The 13,350-nt window shown below is 52.8% G+C and overlaps 1 protein-coding gene across 1 annotated transcript; it reads left to right on the forward strand.

Annotated features, from left to right (window-relative positions):
- Positions 1-149: 149 nt before the first annotated feature.
- On the forward strand, positions 150-13,135 carry Casp9 (caspase 9). The gene is made up of 9 exons (XM_015994341.3): positions 150-580; positions 2,344-2,743; positions 5,115-5,149; positions 6,007-6,183; positions 6,583-6,672; positions 8,301-8,448; positions 10,613-10,792; positions 11,314-11,423; positions 12,369-13,135. Exons 1-9 carry the CDS (start codon positions 449-451, stop codon positions 12,456-12,458), a joined length of 1,362 nt encoding a protein of 453 aa, XP_015849827.2. The 5' UTR covers positions 150-448; the 3' UTR covers positions 12,459-13,135.
- The last annotated feature ends 215 nt before the right edge of the window (positions 13,136-13,350 follow it).

Below are 13,350 nucleotides of genomic sequence, written 5' to 3' on the forward strand. Positions count from 1 at the left end.
GGAGGAACGTCGACGTAGGGGCGAGTCTTAGGGGCGGAGCAATATCACGTGGGGCGGGTCTTAGGGTGTTGAGGTGCAGTGCCAGGGCGGGGCTTGAAGGGGCTGGGGGCGTGGCTGGAACGTCTTAGGGCGTGGCGAAGTGCCGGGGCGGGGCAGAGAGCGCGTTAGGGGGAGGGGGAGAGTGGGAGGTGGAGGTGGGAGGGTGGTTGGGGGTGCTGTGAGGTGTCGGGGAGGCGGGGCCGAGTGGGCGCAAGGGACGGGCCTTGGGGCCGGGCGGCGCCTCGTAGATGAGTCTCAGTGATCGCTGGCCCTCAAGTCCTCCTCCCGCAAGGATCCCTTGCTAGAGCGATATGGGGCGGAGCGTGGGGGTAGGGGCGGAGCGTGGGGGCGGGGGCGGGACCCAAGGGCCGGAAGCGGACGGAACCCGGGGTACCGTAATCTGCCCGCCATGGACGAAGCGGACCGGCAGCTCCTGCGGCGTTTTCGGATGCGCCTAGTGGGCGAGCTGCAGGTCGCCGAGATCTGGGACGCTCTGCTGAGTCGAGAGCTCTTCACTCGGGACATGATCGAGGATATCCAGGTGCGCCCCGCCCCCTTGCGTCCCCAGTTTTTCCCGCGGCGCTGATAGGGACTGGGAGATTCGCTGAAGCTACCCCGGAGGTCCTGTCCTCCTCTCACTGCCTTGCACCGTGCGCCATGGGAAACCGTGGCGTGGGAATTCCATTTTCAAAACCTTCCAGAATTTAGCCCCGTTAATCCTCCGGATTCTTATGGAGTCCGGAAGAATAAATAGAAAAACCCCAAGCACCTCTTTTGCGGAGTGTTTGCTAAAGCGACTGTAAACTGCACCATGTTAATACTCGGATTTCTCTCGGCAAAGTAGGCGGTTATTTTTCCTGCTCAAGTGTAAGAGCCCTAGGCACCCACCTTAGCCTTGCACTGGCGCATTGTACCAGTCACTTACCCTCTTTGAGCCTCAGTTTCCTGGACTGTGAAATGGAACATCCTGTCCTAGGGCGAGTGAGATAACAGTGGTGAAGCACTTCTGTGTGGGACACAACACCAGGACCCAGCATGCCCTGTCTTCTTTGGTCAGGCCTTTATGTGTCAAGTGAATGCTTTATGAAGGATTTTGGGGAAAAAAGGGATTTGATGTAGGTAACAGAAGAATAAAACATTTGATCCTAAAAAAACAAATAGACAAAACAAAACAAAAAACCAAAAAAACACTTGCCGGGCGGTGGTGGTGCATGCCTTTAATCCCAGCACTCGGGAGGCAGAGGCAGGCGGATGTCTATGAGTTCAAGGCCAGCCTGGGCTACAGAGTAGTTCCAGGACAGCCAAGGTTACACAGAGACAGAGAAACCCAGTCTCAGAAGCGCAAAACAAAACAAAAACAAAAATGGAAAGAAAGACACTTTAGCATTTTTGTTCCAGTTGACCCCTCAACAAGGCCTGAAAAGGGAATATTTCTTCCTGAGATCCTCTGTGTGGCAGGCCCTTAGGGACTGCCTAGAAGGCTGTCTCCAGCGTCTGATAATATGTATTATCATCTAGGAACCTGGCCTGGTCCAGTGAAGGCGAAATAGAAGAATGTACCAATTAATAATAAAATCAGCAGGATGGTGGCACAGGCCTTTAGTCCCAGCTCTCAGGAGGCAGAGGCAGGCAGATCTCAGAATTCTAGGGCAGTTAGGGTGGTAACTCCAGTTCCAGGGGATCTGACACCCCCTTCTGGCTTCCTCAGGGACCCAGCACACAATACACACAGACACACACACACACACACACACACACACACACACACACACACACACATATTTAAAAACAAAACCAAAGCAAGAGCAGGAGAGTCAGAAGTTCAAGGTCATCCTTAGCTATGTAGGAAGTTGAAAGCCAGTCTTGGCTACTTGAGAACGTTTCCCTTCCCCAGAACAAAAATGAAAGCCCTGCCCCCATACAAAGTAAAACAACCCCTTTCCTCCAAAAAAGAGAGGCTGGAAATCTTGATTTCTCTATTCAATTCCCTTACTTACTTACATGTTAGCAACAAATTTAGAAAAGTTAAGTAACTCATGTAAACCATTGGCCACCACTTTGCTACTTTTAGTCGGGCTGATTAGCACTTAGCACAGTGCTGGACTCACAGTAGGCGTCTTTGAAAGCACTGCCGTGGATAGACAAGCAAAGGCCACAGAGGGTCGGACATGCACTCAGCACGCTGTTGTATTAGTTTCTGCCCACCTGCCCCAGGCTTATGCTAGATGAGAAGTGGGAGGGAGACAGGGTGAGAGTCAACAAATGTCCCTGGGTAATGAGTGTCTGGTTTTTCTCTCCAAACAGCGGGCAGGCTCTGGGTCTCGGCGGGATCAGGCCAGGCAGCTGGTCACAGATCTTGAGACCCGAGGGAGGCAGGCCCTCCCTCTCTTCATCTCCTGCTTAGAGGACACAGGCCAAGACACCCTGGCTTCACTCTTGCGAACCAGTCGGCAAGCAGCCAAGCAGATTCCAGAGGCAGTTAAACCCCTAGACCACCTGGTACCTGTAGTCCTGGGACCCATGGGACTCAAGCCAAAGGAGCAGAGAGTAGTGAAGCCGGACCCATCGCCGCCTGCCCTGGGAAACCTCACCCCAGTAGTGCTGGGGCCGGAAGAGCTCTGGCCTGCTCAGCTCAGGCCAGAGATTCTCAGACCAGAAACGCCCAGGCCAGTGGACAGTGGTTCTGGCAGAACTCATGATGTCTGTGAGTATTGAGAGAATGTGTTGTTGGGTAGGTACAGTGAGGTTATTCGGGGTGGGGGTGGGGGTGGTGGGGGTGGGGGTGTGTGTGTGATTGGGTACAAATTGGTGGGTCAAGATTCAGAATTTAATTCTAGTATTTGTCTTAGTGAATGCTCATAGGAGATGTGTGGAATATTCCAATCATTCTATAGAAGATGTCATTTTGACAGCCCATCTGAAAAGCAAGAGTTTGTTTTGGATGTTCCTTGTTTCTCTGAGTGTTTCCAGAAGGAGCTATTGCTCAGGGTTTGCCTTTGGGTTCTGGTGGATGATGGAAAGTACCCACGCCTGACAGAAGGTGTGGGGAAGCTGTTTGTTAGGACTCTGCCCTGCACATATATATATTGCATGATGTATACTCCTGCCTCCCTGCAGCCCTGCCTGGTAGATACCATTAGATTCAGCCCGGTAAGCCCAGGGCCAGGAAGGTGAAATAATTTGTCCAGAGATGACAACAGCACGCAGTGAAAAGCATGCACCCCAGCTGGAAGGTTTTTACCTGAGTGCGTGTGCACACAGGTTGCCACATCCCACACCGTTACATTACAGGACATTTTAGTATCCTAGGAGACCTTGTCTCTTCAGTCAGTACCCACTCCTGCAACTGAGGTCATTGCTGTTGTGGGTTCGTCGACGTCTGTCATTTTTGCTTATCTTTGTACATCAGCAAGAATGAAATCCTTCCTTAGGAGCTCTGTAGAGTTGGCACCTTTCACCCATCGTATCTGCATTCCAGTCCTGGTGTTTCGCAGACCTGCAGTCCACTCTTGTTCAGTGCTAGGTAGCAGTAGTTCCCATTCTGAATTACCTGAAGTTATTTACCCTGTGTGTGTGTGTGTGTGTGTGTGTGTGTGTGTGTGTGTGTGTGCGCATGTGTCAGTAGGTCAGAGGACAACTTTGGGTATCACTCTTCAGAAGACATCCTACTTCACTTTTATTTTAAAAATATTTGTTTTATGTGAATGCGTGTGTGTCCCTGAGTGTTTTGTGTGTACTACATGAGTGCAGAAACCCACAGAAGTCAGAAGACCATGGCGGGTATCCTGAACTAGTTACAGGTGGTTGTAAACTACTATATAGGTACTGAGAACTAGATCCAGGGCCCCTGTAGGAGTAGTGAGTACTTTTGTTTTTGTTTTCTTGTGGTGGTTGTTTTTTGAAACAGGGTTTCTCTGTGTAGCCCTGGCTTTCCTAGAACTCACTCTGTAGACTAGGCTGGCCTCATACCCACAGAGATCCACCTGCCTCTGCCTCCTGAGTGCTGGGATTAAAGGTGTGCACCACCACTGCCCAGCTGCAGTAAGTACTCTTAACCACTGAGCCTTCTCTCTGGTCCCCTCCCCACTTTGATTTTGGAGGCAGGGTCTCTCATTGGCCTGGAACTGATACATAGAAGAGTCTAGGCTAGCCAGTGAGCCCCAGGGATCTGCTTGCATGTCTTTGCCTTTACAGTGCTGGAGTTACGTGCCACTGTGCCTGGGTTTTTCATATGGTCTCTGGGGATGGAACTCAGGTCTTCATTGTGTATGACAAGCACTTCACACACTTTTGTTGATAGACACATGGGTTATTCTTTCTTTAAGATTATATTTGTATTCTATTGTAAAAATTATGTGTATTTATGTGTGGGTATGTCCACATGAGTGCAGTCCAGAAGAGGGCGTCAGATTCCCTGAAGTTACAGACTAGTCAGGGCAGAAACTTGTACAGGTTTATTTGTTATTTTTATTTATATCTATGAGTGTTTTCCCTGCGTGTATGTGTACTGCATGCATGCCTGGTGCCCACAGAGGCCATACTAGGGTGCCAGATCCCTTGGAAATGGAGTTAAGGGGGAATGGGAACTGCTGTGTGTTTGCTGGGACCCGAACCTGGATCCTCCACAGGAGCAGCCATTGCTCTTATGCACAGAACTGTCTCTCTGTCCCTCACCTCTACCTCCCTTCCTCCTTTCTGCTATGGAGTTCATAGAGATGGAGTCATTTGGTCTGTATTTCAGTGGCTGGCTTGTTTGTTATTAACATAGCCTTGTGCTCTCTGGGTTACCCAGGGCATTGTGTGGATCACTAGCTGGCTTCTCTTTAGGATGTCCCCCTGAGTGGCCGAATCACACTTCGAGGTTTTTGAGTAAGACCCTAGTGAACGCTCTTGGCCAGCTCTTTTCAGGGGTGGAAGTGTGTGTTTAATGTTGGCAACTTTTAGTCACTTCCCCATGGTGGCTCGGTCACTTGGCTCTCCTCTCCGAAGTCCTGCTGTGGGGACTGTCTTCACGGCTCCGTGGCCTTTCCCAGCTGAACCCCAGCACCCACGTCTTCTTCTCTCTTGTTCTGCAGGTGCTCCAGAGCAGATCAAGGGTCATACAGCTATGGTGAGTCCTCGTATAATTAAAGTTGGCCTTTTCCCCAAGCCCTTCCCTTCCGGTGAGCTAGGAGCTGAGGAACCCTGCCTGGCTGGGGAACTTTGGTTCCAGTCACCACTCTCCATGGCTTCTGACCCCAGCTGGAACGCTCTGTCCCAGCCCATCCGCCCCTCTGCCCCCGTAAAGTCAGATTTGAAACCTAAAGAAGAGCTGTATCCCCGAGGATGTCCACTCCAGGGCAAGCCTCTCAGGCTGTCTTTCCCATGTATATACCCTCTGGCTCCCATGTGCTGCTGGAGTTCTCCTTGTTGGGGACAAGGACCACCTAACCTGCAGAGCCCTGTGCTGGGGAGGGAAAAGTCAGGCAGAGGAATATTCACTTAGAGTGATCAGACCCATGGACAGGCCGTGGAAGAGGAAGTTCCTGGGTCTGAGCCTGGGGTGAAAGCTGTGTCAGGAGATCAGAGTGTGGCCCTGGCCTGAGACTGCCGGGACAGAACCTTTCATGTACCCCTCAGGTGAGCCCTGGGCCAGTGCCACTAAGTTGCATGGTGTTTAAAGTCCCTTTGGGGTGAATGTGTCTGGGTTGGTTGGTTTTTTTTGTTTTGGTATTTTTAAGGAATTATTTTATGTTTATGGGTGTTCTGCCTACATGCATGTCTGTGCATCACATGTCTGCAGTGCACACAGAAGCCAGAAGAGGGTGTCATATCCCCTGGAACTGGAGTTACAGACAGCTGTGAGCTACCATGTAGCTCTGGGAATTGAACCCAAGTCCTCGACAACAGCAGCCAGTGCTCTTAACTGCCTCTCCTGAGGAGTGCACTGAGCCCTCCTGGTGACACTGGACATCTGTCATTGTGCAGGCATACACCATGGATGCGGACCCCTGTGGCCACTGCCTCATCATCAACAATGTGAACTTCTGCCCTTCCTCGGGGCTCAGCACACGCACCGGCTCCAGTGTGGACTGTGAGAGGCTTCAGCACCGCTTCCGCTGGCTGCATTTCATGGTGGAGGTGAAGAACGACCTGACTGCCAAGGTCAGTCACTGTCCCATGAGGGACACGCCCCAGGCAAGCCTCCATGACCATAGGACTGTGGGAAGTGGCATGGGCAGCTGGCTATGGTTCAAGCATCAGACTTAGAGAAAGAGAGTCTGAGGATTGATTGGCTTTCTCAGTGCCTACCCCCAACCTCTTATGCCTCAGTTTCCCTGTTTAGAAGCGAGAGGAATCATTGTTGTAAAACTATCACAGAGATTAAATGGCTGGTGACCACGCATAGCATCTTTTCCTCCAAATGGCGCCAGTATGTTGACTGTGCCCATCACGACTTCAGTGTTGGGAGCAGCATGCTGTGTCATGTCATGGCCTCTGGCTGGACCCTGCAGGCCAGGTCTCCATTGGTGCCTCTGTCTTACCTGCTGCCTTCCCTTGTAGAAAATGGTCGCAGCTTTGGTGGAGATGGCACAGCGGGATCACCATGCCCTGGACTGCTTTGTGGTGGTCATCCTCTCTCACGGCTGCCAGGTAGGAAGCCTCCCCTCTTGCGCCTTGACAGGCCCTGCAGTAGCAATGTCCCGTCTGTGTCCACGGCACCCTTAGCTTTGGAGAGAAGGAAGTGAGGCCCTGTCTTTCTCCGCCGTCTTCCTCCACTGTCTTCCTCTGAGGAGTTGCCTTCGTGGGTGGGACAGGGGAAGCCCTGTCCAGTACGGGAAGGAAGAATTGAGAAAGACCTGTCCACAAAGCTGTCTTCTCCAGTTCAGAAACCAAATGCAGCAATCCTTCCGCTGCATCCTGTATTTCCACTGTATCCTTCACTTCCGCTGCATCCTTCACCTCCACTGCATCCTTCATCTCCACTGCATCCTTCACTTCCACTGCATCCTTCACTTCATCTGCATCCTTCACCTCCACTGCATCCTGTATTTCCACTGCATCCTTCACTTCCACTGCATCCTGTATTTCCACTGCATCCTTCACTTCCATTACATCCTTCACACTCCACTGCATCCTGTATTTCCACTGCATCCTTCACCTCCACTGCATCCTTCACTTCCGCTGCATCCTGTACCTCCACTGCATCCTTCACCTCCGCTGCATCCTGTATTTCTACTGCATCCTTCACTTCCACTGCATCCTTGGCCTCCACTGCATCCTTCGCCTCCGCTGCATCCTTCACCTCTGCTGCATCCTTCACTTCCACTGCATCCTTCGCCTCCACTGCATCCTTTGCCTCCACTGCATCCTTCACTTCCGCTGCATCCTTCACTTCCACTGCATCCTTCACTTCCACTGCATCCTTCGCCTCCACTGCATCCTTTGCCTCTGCTGCATCTTTCACTTCCGCTGCATCCTTCACTTCCACTGCATCTTTCGCCTCCGCTGCATCCACCACCTCCGCTGCATCTTTCACCTCTGCTGCATCCTGCACCTCCGCTGCATCCTGCACCTCCGCTGCATCCTGCACCTCCGCTGCATCCTGCACTTCCTCTATGCTCCATGTTGTATATTCCAGGCCCTTTACTGTTGGGTGGAACACAGGATGTTGGGATCCATCGTCTGCTTGGTGCACTAGTGGCTAAGTCCCTACCCCTGCCCAGGTCTCAGATCCTTCATCTTTTAAGTTGAGGGACTGGGGGCCATCGAGATGGCCCAGCAGATAGAAGTGCTTGCTGCCAAACCTGGCAACCCGGAACCCATATGGTGTAAGGAGAGAGCCGACTCCTGCAAGTTGTTTTCTGACCCCCACGTGCATGTGGGCACCCATGTGCACACACACAATAACAACAACAAAATAAATGCTGCTCTGTGTTTAGCTGCTTCAGAGGGGCTGGAGGACTAGAAGTCTGACTTTGGAGGTCTAGGTGAGGCCTGGAAACCAGCATTTTATGCAATCTTTGGGTGATGCTGACACTGGTGGTGTGGGAACACTTGGTCTGGACACAGCTGGCCTGCACTCTCAGGCTCCTTGGCTCCCATAGTTAAACAAGTCAGGCCCCTGGGACTCGATGCTGAACAGCCCGCTCTGTCTCTGTCAATGGGTGTCCCTGCCTAGGGCCTTCTGAATATTGACCTCCCCACACAAAGCCTTGGGACAGACCTCTGGATTTCTACCCAGAGTCTTGTTTTTATAACCAAAGTGCCTTGTCCTCCAGGCCAGCCACCTGCAGTTCCCGGGTGCCGTCTATGGCACAGATGGATGCTCCGTGTCCATAGAGAAAATTGTGAACATCTTCAATGGGACTGGCTGCCCCAGCCTGGGCGGGAAACCAAAGTTGTTCTTCATCCAGGCCTGTGGTGGGGGTAAGTGGCACTCAGCCCCCTGTGAGCACAGCTGGCGGGTAAGGAGCCACTGCCTGCTCCCTTTCCCACCTAGCCCCTCACTGTGTCCAGGGGGTTCTCCACACACAGCGGTGTATAGCAGGACTTCCACCTAGCCGCCACAGGCCTAACATCATCTGAGGAGTTTGGTGCAGTGATGCCACAGGCCCATGTGACTTCGATGACTTCAGCCCCAGAGTTTCTGTAAAAACAAATAAAGTAGGGCAGGGGAGATAGCTCCATCTGTAAATGCCTGCCATGAAAACAAGGAGCTCTTTGAGTCAGAGTCCCAGCACCCCAGAAAAGCCAGGCACAGTGGTGCCTACCTGTGATCCCAGTGCGGGGAGGTGGAGACAGGAAGGAGGTCTCTTGGGCTTGCTGGGTAGCCAGTCCAGCAAGAGACCTTGTCTCTAAAAACAAGGTGGGAATGATTAAGAAAGATACTTGAGGCCGGGCGGTGGTAGCACATGCCTTTAATCCCAGCACTCGGGAGGCAGAGCCAGGCGGATCTCTGTAAGTTGGAGGCCAGCCTGGTCTACAGAGCAAGTTTCAGGAAAAGCTCAAAGCAACACAGAGAAACCTTGTCTCGAAAAAACAAAAAAAAAAAAAAAAAAAGAAAGAAAGATACTTGATATTGTCCTCTGGTCCCCACATGCATGTGCTCACATGTGCACTCACAAACACATGCTTACATTTATACACATACACACACACACCTAAGAACAAAACAAATAGATACTGGTCTTTTAGTGTGGTAGGCTAGATAATGACAAGGAACTCTGGCCATTCTGTCCCAGGGGATCCCTTCCTGCACTCCCCCCACCCTGCCGCAGGGCCCAGGGTCACCTCATGCCCCTCCTGTTGCCAATGCTCTTTCAGCAGAATGTTGACAGCACGGTGGGAGAAGCTGCCCTGTGCTCTTAGACCATGGAGATGCCCCTTGTTCACCACGGAGATGCCCCTTGTTCACCACGGAGATGCCCCTTGTTCACCACGGAGATGCCCCTTGTTCACCATGGAGATGCCCCTTGTTCACCATGGAGATGCCCCCTTGTTCACCACGGAGATGCCCCTTGTTCACCACGGAGATGCCCCTTGTTCACCCTGTTCCTGATCTAGGGTGTCTGCGATGGCGCACCAGCTCTGACCCCTGAAAGACAGGGAACTAGGAACAGAGCTGAGTGGGAAGCCAGGTTCCAGGACAGCGACAGTTTGCCTGTCTGCTTCTCCCAATCTCACCCACTTTCAGTAGCAAGTAGGATTTTGGTCCCACACATATTAATGGTCTTATTCTTCAGACCTCTTTTTATTTTTTTGAGTTTTTGAGACAGGCTTTCTCGTGTAGCCCTGGCCTTCCTGGAACTTGCTTTGTAGACCAGGCTGGCCTTGAACTTGGAGATCCACCTGGCTCTGCCTCCCATGTGCTGGGATTAATGGCATACATCATCATACCCAGCTAATTAGGCTTGGCAGCAAGTGCCTGTACCTACTGAGCCATCTTGTTGGCCCCCTGTTTGGTATAGTTTGGATTTCCTCTTTGGGATACCATAAAATGATTAGGGTAGTTCAAAAAATACAAATGGTTGGACCTGTTAGCACAGACCTGTAATCTCAGCTATTTAGGAAGCCAAAGCAGGGTGATCAAAATTCAAGGCCAGGCCCTGGAGAGATGGGTCAGTAAAGAGTGCATACTGTATAAAGGACCCAGTTTGATGACGCAGTGGTTAAGAGTGCATACATACTGTTGGAGAAGACTCAGTTCAGTTCCCAGCAACCACATTGGGCAGCTTCCACTAACTGCAGCTCCAGGGGATCCATCACCCCCTTGTGGCCGCTGTGTGCAACTGCATGCATGTGCACAAACCTCACCTCCACACACAATTAAAAATTAATACTCTGCCAGGCCTGATGGCTTATGTGTCTAATCTCAGCACTGGGGAGGCAGAGGCAGATGCATTTCTGTGAGTCCAAGGCCAGCCAGGGCTGCATAGTGAGACCCTGTCTCAAGACAAAACAGGTGTGCTTCACCATATGAAGCTCCAGTTTCCTTCCAACATTGGCAGCGTTCACAAGTGACGCCTTCAGGTCCAGGTGCTACAGTGTTCTACAGTGTGGTGACATTGGGTGTCTGTTTTTGCCCCTGCAGAGCAGAAAGACCATGGCTTTCAGGTGGCCTGCCCTTCCTCCCAAGGTGGCGCCTTTGACAGCGACTCTGAGCCAGACGCTGTCCCGTACCAGGAAGGCCCAAGGACCTCTGACCAGCTGGACGCTGTGTCAAGTTTGCCCACCCCCAGTGACATCCTCGTATCCTATTCCACCTTTCCAGGTGAGCTTACCTGTGCCGGGGGTCCTTGGCAATCACTTCACCTCTCCTAAGCCGCTGCTCACGGGGGGTGGGGGGGTGGGGGGGGTGGGGGGGTGGGGGGGGTGGGGGGGTGGGGGGGGGTGGGAGGTGGGGGGGGTGGGAGGGGAGCAGGCGCGGCTTCAGACTGGCATGCAGATTAAGAACAGTAACCTTTTGGGGTTGTCCTGCAGAGTAAACGAGGGAGGGGCCGGCACCTCCCTCAGCGCAGTGTTGGGCGTGTGGCGGTAAGGGAGCCGTGAGGTACATCCTCCAACCTTCTTGAGACCCCTGACTTCCCAGAACCTTGGTTTCCAGACTGAGGAGATGGGAGCCTCCGCCAGTCAAGTGGGGTTGAGGGTGAAGAGTAGCGGGGAGCCACAGGGGGATGGGGCCGCCCTTGCCACCTGTCTGTGAGCCACAGTCTGGATCTGGCCGTAGCCCGCATACTCTGCCAAGGAGTGTGCCACGCTGCTCCGGCAGAGTCCGGTCCTCTCCTCCCGCAGGGTTTGTCTCCTGGAGGGACAAGAAGAGTGGCTCGTGGTACATTGAGACCTTGGACGGCGTCCTGGAGCTGTGGGCGCGCTCTGAAGACCTGCTGTCCCTCCTCCTCAGGGTAAGTACTTCTTCCTGAGGGGCGGGAGGCCTGGAGGGCAGGGCAGCAGGCCCTAGCCAGCTGCAGGGGCTGGTGGGCTCTGGCTGAGAATCAGGGAGCGAGCGCCTTGCCTCTCAATGAGGAACGTGACCATGGCGATGACATTTGTCCTCTTCGCAAGGTGCTGTCTCCCCCTGCCTCCTTAGAGACAGATGCCCAGGCAGACACCTGGTTCCCAGACGACAGAGTGGTCTTTAGTGCCAGGTGGGGTGGCTCAGTGGCAAGAACACGGTACCCTGAAACCTGGCCATGTGCCTCTCCCTTAACCCTGGCATGGCCTCCTCCTCCCCCTATTTATTCTCTCTGCCTGACAGCCCTACCCATCCCTCTCCTGCCTAGCTATTGGCCATTTAGCTCTTTACTAGACCAATCAGGGGCCTTAGGCAGGCAAGCAGAAACAAATGCAACACATCTTTACATGAGTAAACAAATGCAGCACAAACAAATGTAACACACCTTCACACAGTTAAAGTAAGATTCCGCAGCATAAACAACTGAAACACATCTTTGCCTAGTTAAATAATACTCCACAATGACGAGGGCCCTGTGGGTTTCCACTGCTCCGCTGAGGTGCACACCTCAGGGCTATAGGAGTCCCTTCTGGTCCTGAGGGGGGCCCTACAGGACGGGGACAGCCGAGCAGCACGTGTAGTCTCCGGGTCCCCCCACTCCCCATCTTCCTTACCCCCAGCCTTTCAGTCTGATTGGAATCGTGAATTTTTGCATCAGAAAACTTGAGTTTCCATTCTTTTACAGTAGCTGAGGTGTTTGTTCCCCAACCCACCTGAGGAGGGTGTAGGTGGAGTGGCCTTCCTTCAGATGCCCCTTCAGTGGCCCTCGCCCTCAGGTATGGCCTCCGACAAGGACACTGAACTCATAAATCCCACCTCTGGTTCTGTTTTGCAGGTCGCCAATGCTGTTTCTGAGAAGGGGATTTATAAGCAGATTCCTGGCTGTTTTAACTTCCTCCGGAAAAAACTGTTTTTTAAAACTTAATGAGGCTGGGGCGGCTCATTGCCTCAATGTCCTCCCCTAAACCTTCGTGGCCTGGACGTGGCTGAGGCCAGGACTGTCCTGCAAAGCCAGGTTTTTGGAACTGGGGCAGGCTGCCTCTTTCCCCTTCCGCGGCAGACGGGCTCCTAGCAGCTTCCGGGTTGGTGAGAGATACAGAGCAGTGGAGAGAGAGGAACAGAGCGCTGTGGCTGCCACCTGGCCTCTTCATCTGTGGTTAGGGACTGTGGCCTGTGACCCCCAGGTCCTCTCTAGAGCAGGGCTTCTCTGCTGCTGCACTGTTGACATGTGGGGTCCCTGTCATGGGACTGTCCTGTGTATTGTAGGGTATTTTGAGCCATCTCTGGTCTCTACCTACAAGCTGCCAGGAGCACCCCGCCTGAGTTCTGCCAACCAGAAATGTCTGCAGACATTGTCACACGTGCCCTAGGGGACATAACAGCCCCCACTGGAGGACCACTGTCCGCAGTGGTCTGTGGCTCAGACACACCAGCACCTCTCCTTCCCAGACCCACAGTCCAGCTGGCCCAGTGTGAACACCTGGATCTGTGAGTTCGGTGAAGTTTCCAGAAGGATTCATTCTAACTTTAACGCATTATTTATTCTTAAAAAATAAACCTTGGGCCAAAGGAAGGGCTTCCTTTGGCCCGTGTCACCCCCCACTCCTGTTCTGTTCTTCCCTACAAAGCAGACCTTTGTATTTTCTGAGCATTTCTCCACGTCTTCTAAGATCCCTGTCCCAGCCCAGGAGGTGACTTGCGGGAGTCCCCAGGAGCACCCACAGATCATCTCCTGTCTTGAAGGACCATGGTTACCCTGCCGGAGACAGCTGGACAGAGCTCGGCTATCCTGAGTCCCACCTCTGTCTCCCAGCGTC

Source organism: Peromyscus maniculatus, chromosome 2, assembly GCF_049852395.1.
Source record: "Peromyscus maniculatus bairdii isolate BWxNUB_F1_BW_parent chromosome 2, HU_Pman_BW_mat_3.1, whole genome shotgun sequence".
NCBI classification, from domain to species: Eukaryota; Metazoa; Chordata; class Mammalia; order Rodentia; family Cricetidae; genus Peromyscus; species Peromyscus maniculatus.